The sequence below is a fragment of the Mauremys mutica genome, chromosome 2 (assembly GCF_020497125.1).
Source record: "Mauremys mutica isolate MM-2020 ecotype Southern chromosome 2, ASM2049712v1, whole genome shotgun sequence".
Lineage (NCBI taxonomy): Eukaryota > Metazoa > Chordata > Testudines > Geoemydidae > Mauremys > Mauremys mutica.
In genome coordinates, this window is record NC_059073.1 from 207,117,642 (window position 1) to 207,136,641 (window position 19,000).

The window sequence follows — 19,000 nt, forward strand, 5'->3', positions numbered from 1 at the left end:
CAAGAATCCCCCAACAAAATCCCAAACTGAAAATAGTAACTTCTCAGGCTCGATTTTTCCTTTCTTTGTACACCTCCAGTTCCCCTGCTTTGTTCCTTAACTGAACAGACCCTCAGGTTCTCCCCCTGGACGTCCAAATCCTGCCCTGCTTTCAGCGTGCACCTCCAGAGCCTGCGCCACACCTCCTCTGGCTTGCCAGCCTTCTCTACTCAGGGTAGGCTCCCCAGGTTTACTCTCCCTCTGGGCTTTTTCCTCACAACCTCTCTAGTCCCAAAGAGAGGGATTGCAGAGTTCCTTCCTCTCCTCCTTGCAGCCACCTCCTGCTCTCAACTTCCTCTGATTATAGTCCTCTCCCCAGCTGGGCTTCATCCCCAGTTAAGACCAGCCCTTCCCACAAGGCAGCCAAGCCTGGTATGTTAATTGTCCTCCCCAGCCATATTAACCCATTCAGAGTCTGTGTGGAGTACTCGCCCTGTCACACATGGTATTTGTGGTATTTGCCATTCAAATACAGTTCATATTGTGCTACAGTAAATCTACATGGTGTAAGTATCAAGATTTTAACTGCACCCACTGTGGACCAGATTGTGATTGGCCTTTAAATGGTTTGGCAAAGAGGACCTAGAAGTTAAAGTGCCCTGCCCTTCTCCCGCATCATGCTGTTACCATCCACAGTTGCAATCCTACCACTCACTTTGGCTCTTCCACACTGGCTCCAGTAAGACACAGTGGAGCCCTGTGAGCCTGATCTAAAGCCCAATGAAATCAGTGGTGGGGGTGTACGTGTCTTTTTATTGATTTCAGTGGGCTTTTGGCAGGGCCATCCTTACCCATACCCAAAGTACGCAGCTGCCTGCTGCTCCAGCCCCTGCTCCACCTCTTCCTCAGGGCCCCCATCCCTGCCTCTTCCCACCCCTGCTCCGCCCAACCCCGCCCCCACTCTCCTGTGGACTGCAGCAGGGGTGGGGCACCCTGCACTCACTGGTGGCAGTACGTGGAGCGACCTGGCCCCAGCCTGCTCCGCTCTGCCAGCTCCCAGCCATGCCACCAGTGAGTGCTGGGGAGCGGTTTCCCTCGGCCCCCCAAAGCTGGGAGCCAGGGGAGCAGGGCGGAGTGGGCTGGGGCCAGGTCACTCCACTTCCTGCCGCCCTGTGAGTGCGGGGTTGGCCTAGCTGCCCTGCAATCACTGGGTGGCAGGAAGTGGAGAGACCGGCCCCAACCTGCTTTGCCATCTTGTGCTGCGGGGGCGGTTCCCCCCTGGCACCTCCACCCCCCATGGAGGCCCCCGTGGGGGGGTTGCATAGGGCACCAAAATGGCTAGGGATGGCCCTGGCTTTTGGATCAGGCTGTGTGTGTGTGTGTATATACACATATAATGCTTGGAATTAGGATCACAGCTTGATATAGCCATATAATATGAGTCTCCATTTCACAGGTCAAGAAATTGAACAGAGAAAGGTGCTTGTGATTTAAATGAAAAAAAAATGAGGGTCTTTTGGCCTAGAATTAGTGCCAGACTGAGTGTTGATTGTGGAAGCTGGGAATATTTGTATTTTCTTTCTTCCACTGATGCATCTGAATATTTTGCTAAATTTGATAATCTGCAATGGGTTTCCCAGTCATTAATGTGATTTAGTGAAGTTCTGCTTTGCTGTCATTGTATTACTCTTAGAATAAGGATCTGTGGTTAATCCTGCTTTGACTGGGCTCCTGCGGGACATTTTGTTTGCTTGTTTTTGTTTTTAAACACACTTTTAACCGAGGCTGGGCTCAGTTCACTTCTTGTGCCAGCAGAGTATTCTGCAGTGCCCAGGATTCACCTCCTGTGGGAGGATAGCTAGTGTTTGCACATCTTCTCTCCCATAGAGGTTCCATCATGGGAAGACAGCTCTAAATCATAGCTTGTTCCATTGGAGTCCTGATGATGGAGGGTACTTGGGATGCTGGGTTGGTACAGCAGGCCCATGCCTGGTACCCCAAAGAGATTGTATGATGTGATGCTTTCATCATTGTAAAGAGCCTGCAGCCTGAGGCCATCTGATCTAGAACTAACAGATGGCCAGAGAAAGTCCCACCTTTCCATACGTGGTGTTGTCAGCAGGGTGAAACCTAGTTATGGGTTCAGGTAAAACCCTACTGTGATTGATAGGTGTGAACTCACCCTTCAATTAACATAACTGTAAGGATAGGTTCCCACCTAAGACCAAAGGAGTATGTGAATCCACTCAGGATCTTTTGCTGAATAACGTTTTGGTTAGGGGCCCGCGTTGGAGGGAGGAGGCAGAACAGACAAAATACTTGAGACACAGCTGGTGGGAGCAGCTGAAAGCACAGTGACTCTGGCTCTGGAAGAAATTTGGGGAGAAGTATTTGGGTTAGTGGTACAGACTGAAAGGAGTGTCCTTAGCTCTGTGAGCAAAAGAAGCTGTTTCCTGCTATTTGATTCCTTCTGCGTTCAGAGATGCAGGAATTTGCAGATTCTTTAAATTATAAACAAACAAATCTGCATCAAAGAAATATCTGACTATCACCAGTTTCTACTCCCTTGTGGGACATCCCCAGGGCCACAAGCTTTGACTAGTTACTCAGGTTGGAAAGGGGCAACGCTGTTGGGGTCCAGTTTCCAAGAAGAGAGATTGTGAGCCTGGTGTACCTGGTGAACCAAGATGAAACAAATAGTGGAGATACTTGCCAAAAGCAAAACCAGACAGCAGGAATTAAAACAAGACCTAAACAACAGGAGCTGGAGACTTTGCAACGGGAGTTAACAGAAGACTTAAAACACGTTATAAATCAGGAATTGGAGGTTTCCCAGAAAATGCCCGGTGAGAAGTTGCATTCTGAGATAAGATCCTTGTTGGAACAGCAACTACAAAGTGCCTGGACAGACTGGGAAGCCCAGCTGCAACGCAGCCAGACTGGCATGGTAAAACATTGGCGAGGTGAGCAACAGTCGGACTGCCATAGACCAGAAGTTTTTCCATTAATTAATGGAGACAAACAGGTTTTGGCAGGTTTGGAACTGCTAACTGAGATGAATTGGAGCAAGGATTCAAGAAGCTGAAAATTCAATTCCAGAAGGAAATCAAAGGGTCACTGACCACAGTGGAAGTCAGCTGCCTGGATGAGGAATTGAGGCAGTCAGAGCTTGGGTAAGATATCTATCATTTCCTACCCTATTTGTAACCCACAGCGGCCCAGAGGGGAAAGGTTGGGCTGTCCCAGCTCAAATAATGCAAAAGCCCACTATTTCTCAGTGGAAAACTCCTTGGGAGGCTTATTTTGGCTCAATTCAACATTATAGCTCAAATGAATGGCTGGGATGGTGGACAGAAAGGGAGGTTCTAGTAGCCAGCTTGAGTGGCCCAGCTCTTAGGGTACTGCACAACCTATCTCAGAAAACAGATTGAATTATCCAGACCAGCACAAGCCTTTGACATGTAGTTTAGAGCTAGCCATCAATCTGAGCTGGCACGGGGACAGCTAAGAGTTAGAAGGAAAGAGAAAGAAGAAACCTCACCTGAACTGGCAGAGGACCTGCGGACGCTCGTGTTCCTGGCATACCCAGGATAAATTGGCAATGGACCAGTTTGTAGATGCTCAGCTGGGCTTGGACTTGCAGATCAAAAGCAGCAAAAAGAGGCCAAAGACACTCTAGAGTCTGTGGAATTTGCCACAGAACTTGAATCTTTCCTTGCAGCAGTGCACCAGAAGAGGAAGCAACCACTAGTTGAGGAGGATGGAAGCTGAACTCCGTGAAGCCTGTAAGTAGAAATCTGTGTCTAATATGACTGATGGAAGAGGGGATCCTAATCTGGTTCATGACCTTATTGAACGATTAGAACAAATGATAAATTCTCTTTGTAAAAGAAGGGAAACTGGCAATAATGCAAAAATTAAAGAAAACAGTCAAGTGCTGGTACTGTGAAGAAACTAGCCACAAAAAGGAGGATTGTAATAAATTTAAGGCAGGCCAAGACAGGTTGTTGCAAGCATCTAGTGAAAGCCTCTCTCCCAGTTCAGAAAACGGAGGAATGGCCAACCTGAAGGGGCAAAGTTTGGCAATACATGGATCGGCCCCACCGTTTTTGTTTAGGTCTGGGCAGTTAAACAACAATAGTGGGGGTCTGGCTATTGAAGGAGTAATAGGATCTGTGATGTGTACAGGAATAATTCACATGGTCTCAAACACACAGGTTATTAAACCAGACACAAGGCTAGGCAATAGGGGATCCAAAACTGAACTGCCTAACTGGTCTCAAATGGAGACAATGGCTGGGGCAAGGGCACCCAGCAGAAAATTGGGTTTGAAGATTAGAACTCTAGCATTTGAACAAGAAGCCTGGGTGGCTGAAATAGTGGATGAGCTATTAATTGGCTTGGATTTCATTTATGGTCAGTAACTGTGTAATACATACCCAGAAAGGTGTCTTGCAAATTCAATCCACGTAAATTCCCTTTAAAGATATGGCCTAGGTGAGACAAATGGTTGTAGGTAATCGGTGTTCATGGTACGGCCACACCTTGAATGCTCTGTGCAGTTTTGGTGGCACCATCTCAAAAAAGATATATTAGAAATGGAAAAAGTACGGAGAAGGGCAATAAATATGATTGATTGGAGTATGGAACAGCTTCCATATGAGAAGAGATTGAAAAGGCCAGGACTATTTAGCTTGCAAAAGAGATGACTAAGGAGGGATGGGATACAGATCTATTAAATTATTAATGGTGTGGAGAAAGTGAATAGGGAAGTGTTATTTACACCTTCACATAACACAAGAACCAGGTGTTATTCAATGAAATTACGAGGCAGCAGGTTTAAAATCAACAAAAGGAAGTATTTCTTCACACAATGCACAGTCAACCTGTGGAACTCATTGCCAGGGGATATTGTGAGGTCAAAACTATAAGTGGGTTCAGAAAAGAATTAGATAAGTTCATGAAGGATAAGTACATCAATGGCTATTACCCAAGATGGTCAGGGACACAACCCTATGCTTGGAGTGTCCCTAAGTGTCTTACTGGCAGATACTGGGACTGAACAACTGGGAATGGATCACTTGATAATTTCCCTGTTCTGGTCATTCCCTTTGAAGCATCTGACATTGGCCACTGTCAGAAGACAGGATACTGGGCTAGATGGACCATTGATCTGACCCAGTATGGCCATTCTTATGTTTTCTTGTTCTTATGTTTGCAATGAATGAATTGTCCTACTCCCAGGGCAGAAAGTATTATAACCACTACAAGCTGTGATGGCTTTCCAGCAAGGGAAAGATGGGAAGTGATTGAAACCTGTTTGCAAATGCAGGGTCTTGGGGGGAAATCTTAGCTGCCAAATCTCTTGCAAGTCTGAAGCAAGAATTGATCCTTGTTTGTGTGCTAAATATTTCTGACAAGCAGTAAATAGTAAGAAAGAGAAACTTGATCAGCAGGGTGTGATTTAGCATTTCAGAGTAGGAAAAGGCTCTTGGGGCTGCTTCTGTCTTGGTCTGTCCATGTTTTAAAACCCTTTTCATATTGGACACAAATGCTAGTGCTTGTGGTTTGAAGGACAGAATTTCTGGTTGGCTACCCCCTGAATCTGAGAATATAGCTGTGGAAATTGAAACTGAAAAAGTTGTCACAGGGATGAATTCCCCACTTTACAGCAGAATGGGCAGTGGTTGTTAGACACTGATAGGAAATCCAGATAAAAGCCCAAAAGAGATTTGGGTGGGAATAAAATTCTTTTATGTAGGTGAATGTGGTGTTTAGATGTTGCTTGTAATTATTAGAACTGGCTGTTGGGAGTCTGAAAGGACAGGAAACAGGAAGGAGGGGAGAGGAGTTGAGGAGGCTGAGTGAGAGTTACAGAGGGTGCAGCAGCAGCTTGGAAAAGGGGTTTCCACTGTAAATAAAGTCCTGTTGAAGCTTGTTAGTACCTTGCCTGCTTGATACAACAGTGGTGTAAAACTGTCGTGACAGAAAGACACTGCATATATGTAAATAGTTAAGTGTAGTTGTATCACTTGTAACTTGTTAAAGTATTTATTTTGTTTGTGTCTGGGATGAGTTTTTGGTTGTCACCATGTTAGGCTTCATTGGGACAATGTGCAAAGCTGTGATGGAGGGTGTTATGATGAACTGGGTGAAACCTTGTTGTGGGTTGAGTTAAAACCTTATTCAGATTGATAAGAGTGAACACAACCTTCAGTTAACTTAAGGGCAATGATAGGCCTCCACCAAAGACCAAAGGAGTATGTGAACCCACCCAGGAGCTTTTGCTGAGTTTTGTGTGTGTGTGTGTGTGTGTGTGTGTGTGTGTGCGCACGCAGAACGGACAAAAAACAGAGATTCAGACAGCCAGCAGCTGAAAGCACTGTGTCTGACCCCAGAAGGGGTCGGGGTGCAGGCTGAAAAGAGTGTTCCTACTTCTGTGAGGAAAAGATGATGTTTCATGCTATTTGATTCCTTCTGCATTCAGAGAGACAGGGCTTTGCACATTTTTTGTAAATAAACAAAACTATATCAAAGAAATACCTGACTATCACCAATTTATACTCCCAGCTGGAACATCCCCATGGCCCTAAATTTGGATGCTACTAGGGCTGGAAAAGGGAAACAATATATTTCCTCTCCAGGTATGACTAACGTTAGGCCTTTTGGAGCTCTTTGAGTGGGCTGGGGGATTGATGGGATGTTGACCCACTGTTGTTCCTTCATGTAGAGGGTCCTGCTTCCCCCATTTGTCCATTCATGCACTGCCTCACTGGGCAACTAGGGAGACATATCTCTAATCACTGCTGTTTGGACACATTGGAGCTGAATGAGCCCTGACAAAGTCTGACTCTTTTAAAATATTGATTTCCAATATAGTTTGACAACACACATAGGCCTGGTCTACACTACGCATTTAAACCGAATTTAGCAGTGTTAAACCGATTTAACCCTGCACCCGTCCACATGAGGCCCTTTATATCGATATAAAGGGCTCTTTAAACCGATTTCTGTACTCCTCCCCAACGAGAGGAGTAGCGCTGAAATCGGTATTGCCATGTTGGATTAGGGTTAGTGTGGCCGCAAATCGACGGTATTGGCCTCCGGGCGGTATCCCACAGTGCACCATTGTGACTGCTCTGGAAAGCAATCTGAACTCGGGTGCACTGGCCAGGTAGACAGGAAAAGCCCCGCGAACTTTTGAATTTCATTTCCTGTTTGCCCAGCATGGAGCTCTGATCAGCACGGGTGGCGATGCAGTCCCAAATCCAAAAAGAGCTCCAGCATGGACCATAAGGGAGATACTGGATCTGATCGCTGTATGGGGAGACAAATCTGTTCTATCAGAGCTCCGTTACAGAAGACGAAATGACAAAGCATTTGAAAAAATCTCCAGGCTATGATAGACAGAGGCCACAGCACAGTGCTGTGTGACAAGTGTAACGGAAAGCCAAAGAATCAAATGGACGCTCATGGAGGGAGGGAGGGAGGGAGGGGGTACTGAGGACTCCAGCTATCCCACAGTCCCTGCAGTCTCCGAAAAGTATTTGCATTCTTGGCTGAGCTCCCAATGCCTGAAGGGTCAAAAACATTTTCCCGGGTGTTTCAGGGTATATGTTGTCAATTTACACCCTCCCCCCCCCGAAAGAAAAGGGGAAAAAATGTTTCTTGCCTTTTTTCAATGTCACCCTATGTCTACTGCATGCTGCTGGTTGACGGGGTGCTGCAGCGCTGAACACCAGCATCCCCTTCCCGGTGGCAGACGGTACAATATGACTGCTATCCATCGTCATCATCAGCCCGTGAGTGCTCCTGGCTGGCCTCGGTGAGGTTGGCCGGGGGCGCCTGGGTAAAAATGGGAATGACTCCCGGTCATTCGCGGCAGATGGTACAGAATGGCTGGTAACTGTCTTCATCATAGCAACTGGAGGCTGAGCTCCATCAGCCCCCCCCTTTCATGTCTAAAGAAAAGATTCTGTCCTGCCTGGACTATCATAGCAGCTGGAGGCTGCCTCCCCCTCATTTTATCTCACTAAAAAGTCAGTGTTTCTTATTCCTGCATTCTTTATTACTTCATCACACAAATGGGGGGACACTGCCACGGTAGCTCAGGAGGGTTGGGGGAGGAGGGAAGCAACGGGTGGGGTTGTTGCAGGAGCACTCCCTAGAATGGCATGCAGCTCATCATTTCTGCGGGATCTCTGGGGCTCTGACACGGAGCGGCTGTGCTCTCTGGTTCTCTGGTACACTTGCCCCATATTCTAGGCAGGACTGACTCTATTTTTAGACAAAACATAAAGAAGGGAATGACCCGGGGAGTCATTCCCATTTTTGTCCATGCGCCCCCAGCCGATCTCAGCGAGGCCAGCCAGGAGCACCCATGACAGCAGCAGATGGTACAGAACGACTGATAACTGTCATCTCATCGCCAATTTACAATGGCGTGGCAGATGGTGCAATAGGAATGGTAACCGTCTCTGCTACTTTTCAAAGGCAAATGAACGCTGCTATGTAGCACTGCAGTACTGCATCTATCAGCAGCATCCAGTACACATACGGTGACAGTGACAAAACGCAAAACAGGCTCCGTGGTTGCCATGCTAATGGCGTCTGCCAGGGCAACCCAAGGAAAAAGGGCGCGAAATGATTGTCTGCCATTGCTTTCACGGAGGAAGGATTGAGTGACGACATTTACCCAGAATCACCCGCGACACTGTTTTTGCATTGGGATCTCAACCCAGAATTCCAATGGGCGGGGGAGACTGCGGGAACTATGGGATAGCTACGGGATAGCTACCCACAGTGCAATGCTCCGGAAATCGACGCTAGCCTCGGTACATGGACGCATACTGCCGAATTAATGTGCTTAGTGTGGCCACACTCAACTTTATACAATCTGTTATACAAAACCGGTTTATGTAAAATCGGAATAATCCCGTAGTGTAGACATACCCATAGTCTGGTTCAAAGAGAAGGAAGAAGAGTTTGGTCTGGGTAGTTCTGCCATGCTCTCCAGTTTGTGATTGAAGTACCTGATAATTGGCAATGAAGACTGAGGATGGTCCCAGTGCACATTCCCAGGCTTCATAAAGTAGGAATGTACCTCAGGGGTCCAATTGCTATTTTCATTGTACCCCACCTAAGGCCTTGCTTTCTTGGGCTGTTAAGAGAGAGTCCAGGACTAGAGCTACCTAGGGGACCCAGCCACTTACCGCTATGAAACTTAAGCATCATCCAGTAAAAACAGGTCTAGAGGTAGATGTGGTTAGTAACTAAAAGTCAAATGAAAATTTATTTTATAGTTTGGGATATTTTAAGATGGCGCCTTTAGACAGGGATTTGCCTGTGGTAGGATGTCATGTATAAACAGTGTCCCATGGCCATTCTCAAATCTACTGCCTTTTAAAAGTGCAAATTTTAGAGGTCTTGATTTTGGAACAAGGACAATGCTACATTTTATTGTGAGACACAGCTGTTATTGCCAAAAGGGGTTATGCATGTAGATTCACATTTGTACTTCCTTTCTCTACTTAAAGAGATACCAATAATTATTTGACATCCACAAGTTATTTGTGAGGTTTGACTTTTCTGTTAGAGTTGTGTAAATCTTGTCTGGTGACTTATCACAATAGTGTGCTAATCCGAAATATCAACTAATTCCTATATGTGCTATTTCCCATGAAGACAAATCTTTCTCAAATACTTTAATTTGATTGGATTAAAGGCAGTACTGAGCTACAGCCTATATTAAAGATGCTTATAATATGTTTCATTTCTTATTTCCAGGTGAATTAAAGGATGATAATAACCAGTCAGACAAAAAAGATCAGTCTAGTATGGCAAATGAATCAAAGAAAACAGATGGTAAGGACCTAATTTCTATCACCTTTTCCCCTCAACACTGTATGCAGTGCAGAGCATTCTAGACAGCCAATAGTTTGTCCTAAAGTTATAGTATAGGAAATTCAGGGAAAAAATACTCTGCAACATTTGGCAAAACTCTTTGGGGCATCTTCAGGTAAAATTGTCTCTTTCCCAAATAGTGTCTAGCAGTACTTAATTGTTGTGTTGGTATTCCAAATCCCTTACACATGAACTCTAAAAATTTCTACAAGAAAAATCCTGGATAATGTAGGCTTCGCACAAGAGAACATGGTTACATTTAGCTCCATCTTTTTGGCTTTCATTTGGCCAAACTCTGCTCTGAGTTACATCACTGTAAATGCAGAATAACTCCATTGACTTCAAAATTTAGCCCATAGTTTATAATCATATATCACACTATGCCAATATAGAAATAAGATTTTCCTGGTTTAACTGGTTATGTGAGAATTCCTCTGGAGTAGTAGAATCCTAAGTGAGATACAGCAAGCATAGATGACCTTGTGCTATCCCCTTCCCATCTGGTATAGTATGCACGTTAAGGACATCCTAGATAAGAGGTATGGCTAGAATAATGCTGCATTCCAACCAGTCACAGCTATGGAACAGCCTATTGGGTGTCATTGCAACTGGAAACAATTTAGAGCAGCCCGAAGGCTGCTCTAAATTATGCCAAAATAATTATTTAAAGCTTACCTGTGCTTGACTTTATGCACTATCAGTAATTCCAGCAGCCCCAGGAATCAGGGAAGTATAAAAGTGAACATAAGCCACCTTTACTTCTCTCCCTCTCCTCAGGTGTGCCAAATGGAGTTGTGATATAGCTGAGGATCTGGGCCTATTGCTATGGGAATGATTTAATAACTGTTAATTAACATTTATAAATGGATACATAACTTGCTGTTACCTTTTACTCGTCTGTATATGTCTCAGTTAAATCCACTGAGAAAATGCAGTTTTCACCTTTATAGACACAATAGGGTAGCTGGTTTTGACACTCAAGAATAACAATCCTATTGTAACTACTACAGCAAAAGTTAAGAATGACAATAATTATGTCTTCTATTTCCCTGAAATAAAATATGTCCCCTTAATTGGATATATGTGAATGAATTATTCAATAAGCACATTGTCCTGATAATTTTATAATTCAAAAGAAAAGGTGACTAACAATATAAATAATATAACACAGTTGATGCAGGAACATATATTAATTCTACACACATGAATATGTATTTTATAAAATGATCTTTTAAAAAAGGAATGTCTGTCAGGACTTGCTTATTTTATTAGAAAGCCATATTGTTTACACACTTGAGATAAATATCTACCAGCAAAAAAAATTTTTGGTCAAATAATGAAAAAAAGAGAAAGGCAGCTATATTACTGAATAAATGATTCAGGTTCAATTCATTACTGTTTGCAGACCCATGCTATTAATTAATCATGAATATTCAGATGACCTCTGTATGGTCATGAAAGTATTTGCAAATCCCCAAATCTTCATGAATCTGTTATTCACTTTTTATTATCTACTATTTCTTGTGCACTGATGAGAATAACTATTTGTTACTCTCCCGTTAAAAAGTGCCAGACATCCATTTAGAGGGTAGAACCAGTACCAGGTGATCAATCACGTAGTAAATAGTCAATGAAACAATGCAAGAGAAACCCAGAGGCTGAGTATTGTTCATTCAGACACTTCAGACAGTTCTGACCTCACTGGCAGAAAGCAAGAAAAGTTTGTGAATGATTTTCAAACCAAAGAAAAGATGTACATGTGTCACTCTCTTGTTTTGACAAATACTGTTCAATCAGCTCTATCTGTTACTTGCTGCGGAACAAAGCACTTTACTAGCAGAGTGGGGGATCTGGAAAAAGAAATGCTAGTTTGAGACACATGGTTACATACAGAATAGTGAAATATTTATACAGGCAACTGCAGGTATGCTGGAGAGAAATTGAGAGAGAGAGCGAGAGAGAGACTGCAGGGAAATAGTCACACCCGCATGTAATGGAACAGGGGTTCTCAAACTTCATTACACCATGACCCCCTTCTGACAACAAAAATTCCTACACGACTCCAGGAGGGGGGACCAAAGCCTGAGCCCTCCCGAGCCTCACCGCCCCAGGATGTGGGGGCCAAAGCCTGAGGCTTCGTCCCCGGGTGGTGGGACTCAGGCTTTGGCCCCAGGCTGGGGTTCAGGCTTCAGCCCTGGGCCCCAGCAAGTCTAACGCCATCCCTGGTGACCCCATTACAATGGGGTCATGATCCACTTTGGGGGCCCAACCCACAGTTTGAGAACTGCTGTAATAGAGTATAAGACCCTGATCTTGCAAAAGCTTACCTGTGCTTGACTTTATGCACTATCAGTAATCCCACTGAATGAACTCACAATGTGTAAAGTTAAGCATGTGCATAAGTCTTTGAAAGTGCAGGGTCTAAGTCAGGGGCGGGCAAACTTTTTGGCCTGAGGGCCACATCGGGTTTCCGAAATTGTATAGAGGGCCGGTTGGGGGAGTCTGTGCCTCCCCAAACAGCCAGGCGTGGCCTGGCCCCACCCCCTATCTGACCCCTCCTGCTTCTCGCCCACTGACGGCTGCCCCGGGACTCCTGCCCCATCCACCCCCCCCCGTTCTCTGTCCCCTGACAGTCCCCAGAACCCCCACCCCTGACTGCCTCCTGACACCCCATCCAACCCTACTCTCAATCCTGATTGCCCCTTGGGAACCCCTGCCCCCATTCAACCCCCCTGTTCCCTACCCTCTGATCGCCCCAACCCCTATCCCCCCCACTCCCCCTGACCACCACCCCGAACTCCCCTGCACTCTATCCAACCCCCCCTGCTCCCTGCCTCCTTACCACACTGCCTGGGGCACGGGTGGGTGGCGGCGCTACAGCCGTGTTGCCCAGAGCACCAGGACAGGCAGTGACACTGCCCGGCTGGAGCCAGCCACGCCACCGCACAGGACAGAGCACTGGGTCAGGCCACGGCTCTGCAGCTGCGCTGCCCCAGGAGCTCGCAGCCCCGCTGCCCAGAGCACTGCGTCGGCGGTGGGACGAGCTGAGGCTGCGGGGCAGGGGGAACAGCAGGGGAGGGGCCGGGGGCGAGCCTCCCGGGCCAGGAGCTCAGGGACTGGTCAGGATGGACCCACGGGTCATAGTTTGCCCACCTCTGGTCTAAGTCACTTAAGGTTTGTTTACACGGGCAATTTACGGCGCTGCAACTTTCTCACTCAGGGTGTAAAAAACCAGCCCCCTGAGGGCAGCAAGTTTCAGTGCTGTAAAGCGCCAGTGTAGACAGTGCACCAGCGTTGGGAGCTACAACCCTCGTGGAGGTGGTTATTTTAGAGCTCTGGGAGAGCTCGCTCCCAGCGCCCTGCCACAACCACACAAGCCACGTTACCAGTGTAGACTAGCCCTTGCAGAATATGGGATTTTCACAGAGAGCGTCTGGGGAACTTAGCATAATCTTCCCCTTCTTCATAAAATAGAAACTTTGCTATGTTGCCAGCTGAGTAGGAACCAACTCTTTGGAAGCTCCACGTTGCATATTATATAAGCTGCTATACCTGTACATCAGAAGCCAAATCCTGAGGTCTTCAATCAGGGATAACTCCAACTGATTTCAAAGGGAGTTACTCCTGAGTAAGAAGCTGAGAATGTGATTGAAGAGTGTGAATTGTAAGCAGAATTTAGTTATTTCTATTATTCCCATTACTGCAATGTCTGATTGCCTTGCAATCTTTAATGTAGCACATGACAATACCCTGTGAAGTAGGGAAGTATTTTCCCTATTTTAGAAATGGGGAACTGACACATACGTGGGCTAAATAACTTGCCCAAGATCACAGAAGAAGTCTGTGGTGGAGAAAAGACGTGAACCCACGTCTCCCAAGTCCTAAGCTAGCACCCTCTACGGTGGATCATCCTTCTTCTCCCTTCACCCTGTCAAACTTATTCTGGTTGATTTCAGCCAGACACTCATTGCTTTACTATACTTCTTTACTTGTGAATATCCTTGCTTATGGGCCAGCCCCCCTGTTCAGTAATGTATACTTTAACTTCAGTACTGAGAAAGGAAGTGTAGTATATAATGTCAGCAACACAGACTTATCAGAAACATCATCAGAATGAATAGTGTGTCAAATGTTCCCATTTGGATAGAATATTATTTGAGAAGTTTGGAAAACCTGTTTCTTACCTATTGAATAATTGCCTTTCTGAGGATGCAAAGGAAAGAACACAACTGCAGACAGTAAGCAGAACAAGTAGGGAGAGTATCCCTGTCAGGTATCAGAGGGGTAGCCATGTTAGTCTGGATCTGTAAACAGAGTCCCGTGGCACCTTATAGACTAACAGACATATTGGAACATGAGCTTTCGTGCATCCGACGAAGTGGGTATTCACCCATGAAAGCTCATGCTCCAATACGTCTGTTAGTCTATAAGGTGCCACAGGACTCTTGGCTGCTTTTACAGATCCCTGTTAGGCATTTCCACTGATCTATGAGGAAGCCGCATTGTTGTTATTACTGGAATTTTGTTGCTCTTGGGATCGAAGCACAGTTTGTTCTATTATCTCTATTAAAGTAGGAATAATAGAAAATTAGAAGGATTTTATTATGCTTCTAATCATGTGAGCTTATCATTCTAGTAATAAACACTCTAGTTTCACAAGCATCAGCACTGAGATATATCTGTACTCTTGGCTGGAGAAACTGCAACTCTGAAAGACGAAAACATGCCAAGCATAAGTGTATAATAAGCAGTGCTCCCATCTAGTGGCTAAATTGTAACCCTACGTTTTACCAAATAGAAATTACAAAAATATAATGTCCTTCCTATTCAAAATATTTGTCCTAGAATATGGAGAGAATATAGATATGCTTTATTATTTTTATAAACCAAATCTACATTTCTGTGCATACCAGGCTTAACAAGATTTCAGGATTTTTGGTGGCTTTTTTTGATATAAGCAGGCAAATATTATTAACATAGCCTGTTCAGTTATGTTGCATGTGCTGCACTTGCAAACACCTACTTGCAGTCATTTGCTGCTGATTCGATTTGGCAATCACTCCCTAGTCACCAAATATACTGTAGCTATGGGCCAAGGATTCCTTTTATTACTGTATCCAAGTATCCCTCAAGAGGATTTTAAAATACCTGTAGTGGCAGATTAGTTAGTGTGATTACCTGAACTTCTGATATAATGCATCGTTGGTTAATAGAATGCTCTCTATTATAGCATTAATTCATTTTAATGGCAATAGTTCAGTGTTTCTATAGGGCATTTTACTACTTGTGTTAACAGATGTCCTTTCCTGGTGTCACTCTGAACATATCAGCTTCATCATAGAGTCTACCTGTCTTTGCAGTCTCCTTCTGGAGTGAGCACTGGTATTAGGGTTGCCAACTTTCTAATCACACAAAATCGAACACCCCTTCCTCACCCCTTCCCTGAGGCCCCGCCCCTGCCCCACCCCTTCTCTGAGGCCCCGCCCCCGCTTGCTCCATTACCCTCCCTCTGTCGCTAAGTCTCTCCCACCCTCTCTCGCTTTCATTTGGCTGGGGCAGTGGGTTGGGATGCAGGAGGGGGATGAGGGCTCTGAGCTGGGGAGAGAATGAGGGGTTCAGGGTGCAGGAGAGGGCTCCGGGCTGGCGAAGGGATTTGGGTGCGGGGCGGGGGGAAGGTGAGGGCTCCGGCTGGAGGTATGGGCTCTGTGTGGGGCCAGGGATGAGGGGTTTGGGGTATAAGAGGGTGCTCCAGGCTGGACTTGAGGGGTTTGGAGTGCGAGAGGGGGTGTGGGCTCTGGATAGGGCTGGGATGAGGGGTTTGTGGTGCAGGAGGGGGATCAGGGCTGGGGCAGGGGGTTGGGTGTTGGGGACAGGGTGTGGGCTCTGGAAGAGAGTTTGGGTGTGGGAGGGGGCTCAGGACCAGGGCAGGGAGTTGAGGTGTGGGGGAGTGCGGGGTTCTGGTGGTGCTTACCACGGCTCCCAGGAAGTGACCACCAGGTCCCTGCAGCCCTTAGGCTCATGAGCAGCCAGGGAGGCTCTGTGCGCTGCCTTCACACCCACAAGCTCCACCCCTGCAGCTCCCATTCATCACGGTTCCTGGCCAATGGGAGCTGTTGAGCCGGCACTTAAGGCAGATGCAGCACACAGAGCCTTCCTGGCTGCCCATGCATTTAGGGGCTGCCAGGACCTGGCAGCCTCTTCCAGAAGTTGCGTGTTAGCCCTGGGCCCCTGCTGCGCCACTGCCTGGACTTTTAATGGCCTGGTCAGCGGTGCTGACCAGAGCCACCAAGGTCCCTTTTCAACTGGGCATTCCAGTCAAAAACCGCATGCCTTGCAACCCTGACTGGCATGATTTTCAGTGTTGCAGTGCAGAGTTATATGTCTATCCAGCCAAAACCAATATCTAACAGTGGAGGTGGGCTGCTGCACTAAGGAATCTCTATCCTGTGGCAAAGTCCTGCTCATCTTACTCACATAAGTAGGCTTGTTGTCAGAGGTGCCCAAAGCTCCAAATATTAGGCTGATTTCTTCTGTATTGACAGTAGCATAATTCTGTTCAGCTTTCAGCAGAGTTCATGAGGCAGATATGACAGTTATCCCCTTTCCTGAGGTCCTCACAGTTTCTAAGCTACATGGGACATATCACAATTAAACTTTAAAGGAAAATTGGGATCTCAGTGGGTCAAGATTTGCTGAATATAATTTCCTTCCTTCCTTCCTTTTTTTCTTCATTATTTCTGTTTCAGTAGTACTTAGAAGTCCCAATCTAGGAATTGGGACTTATTATGGTAGGCTCTATGCACGTTATAAAAACCTGACCCCAAAACCTCCCTTGAAGGCATGATAGCATTTTGCTATCCAAACACACCTTTGCTTGTTACTACACAGATGGTTAATTGCTGTCCAATCATCCAGTTATAGTTCACTAGCTGGATAACTATGCAAATAAATAAATAGTTATTATTCTCTTGTCTGTACTGGGGCATGGCCATGGCTTATTTAACAAAAGGTGATACTGAAGGCAAGTTGTCATTTGAATAGACTAAGGTATATACTCTATCTGTTTATTATTTTTACTCCCCTTTAACATTGAATAGGTAATACACAGAATGTAAATGTGGACACAGAAGTTAGTCACAGGAACCCAGCCTTAGTGTTCAACCCTGATCTCAGGTATATTGTTTAATCATGCCACACATTAGATGACGAGAACAAGAAAATGTTTGAATAATATCTAAAACCTGTCATACTTCTTCATACTTCTTTTTGGTGGAAATCTCATGAAAACAAAGTATTGTGCCCAATTTCCAGGAATCCATTCTGGAAGAATGTGGGGGAGAGGTAGCTCAGTGGTTTGAGTATTGGCCTGCTAAAACCCAGGGTTGTGAGTTCAATCCTTGAGGGGGCAATTTAAGGATCTGGGGCAAAAATCTGCCTGGGGCTTGGTCCTGCTTTAAGCAGCAGGTTGGACTAAATGACCTCTTGAGGTCCCTTCTAGCCCTGATATTCTATGAAGCACAGCCTTTCTGATGCTACTTGGTTATTTTTACTTCCAATATCAGTTGAAGCCAGGGTGCAAAACTTAGCATTAGGAAATGCAGTGTGTTTTGATTTCAACTTTGGGGTGAAGATTTAGTGCAGTTCTTATTGTACTTTAACTGGTTCACTCATCCCAGTTTCATGTCTTGAAAAATCAGCTGTCAATGCTTGTGTGTGCGGTTTGTCTAGGTAACTTTACAAGATGCATACTCAGGTTAGATGTTGGCATTTGACCATAGTTCTACATTGGAGGTGATGTAGAGCTGCAAAACACAAAGAAGTGCTCAGGAGACACAATGCTTTCCCCCGTCTCCTTGAAACATAAGGGGAGTGTGAACCTGCAAAATCCCTTGTGACGATTCCTCCCAGCCCCAGCACAGTCATCCAACTTTGCATACTGGTTGGAGAGGTGGGGCTATGGTCCCACTTCTAGTCTACCCATTTTAGGGCACTTTGTACCCCTAGAGGTGCATCGACAGAGTATTTCCTGCTTTCCACCAAGGAGGGAAAGTGCTTCTTGTATCTTCCCTCCACTAAGTCCAGGGACAATCAGACCTACTCTGACATGTCCACACAGTCATATCCCTGAGCAAGATTGTTCCCTTAGAGTGAAACCAGATCACAGCTGAGGTAAATAACTGAAATAGAAAGCAGACAGAAAAGCTTCTCAAGAGGGAAGGAAGAATATGGGATAGCTGCTGAAGAGATATAAGTAACGAGAAGCAACACATCTTGTCTTCCCCGCCCCACCAGTCCGTCTCAAGTTTGCACATCCCCTCAGATCACAGCTATTTTAAAAGATATGGAAGATCACAGGATGACTGTGAGCTGCCAATATGATGCAGATATGAAAAAAGCTAATGCAATCCTAGGATGCATCAGGCGAGATATATCCAGTAGTAATAGGGGCGTGTTATTGCCATTATACAAGGCATTGGTGAGACGTCTTCTGGAATTCTGTTTGCATTCTCATCTCCCATATTTAAGAAAGATGAATTCAAAGTGGAACAGGTGCAGAGTAGGGCTACTAGGATGATCAGAGGAATGGAAAACCTACCTTATAAGAGCAGACTTAAGCAGCTTGGCTTATTTAGCCAAAAGAAGGCTGAGGGGAGATACAATTGTTCTGTATCAATACATCAGAGGGATAAATACCAGGGAGGGAGAGGAGTTATTTAAGTTAAGCTCCAATGCTGACACAAGAACAAATGGATATAAACTGACGATCAACAAGTTAAGACTTGACATTAGATGACTGTTTCTAACCCTCAGAGGAGGGAAGTTCTGGAATGGCCTTCCAAGGGGAGCTGTGGGAGTAAAAAACCTGACTTGTTTCAAGACTGAGCTTGGTACGTTTATGGAAGGAATGATACGATGAGACTACCTACAATGGCATGTAGCTGAGCTGCAACGGCTAGCAGCAAATATTTTCAATGCCTGATGATGGGACACTAGATAGGGAGGGCTCTGAGTTACTACAGAGAATTCTTTCCCAGGTGTCTGGTTTGTAGGTCTTTCCTCCTGGGTCAGACTGGCCAAAACCCCAGGGGCTGGGGGGAAGGAAATGGGGTCACGGTCC

General features: G+C 45.6%; 1 protein-coding gene across 13 annotated transcripts in view; it reads left to right on the forward strand.

Annotated features, from left to right (window-relative positions):
- PDE1C (phosphodiesterase 1C) overlaps nucleotides 1-19,000 on the forward strand; it is a 548,714-nt gene that overhangs the window by 486,474 nt on the left and 43,240 nt on the right. For 10 of the 13 annotated variants that reach the window (XM_045004983.1, XM_045004970.1, XM_045004974.1 and 7 more), the window contains one exon: nucleotides 9,766-9,843. The exons of the other annotated variants lie outside the window; for them this stretch is intronic. In XM_045004983.1, the coding sequence (XP_044860918.1) occupies nucleotides 9,766-9,843 (78 nt within the window). The remainder of the gene's footprint in view (nucleotides 1-9,765; nucleotides 9,844-19,000) is intronic. 13 annotated transcript variants of the gene reach the window in all.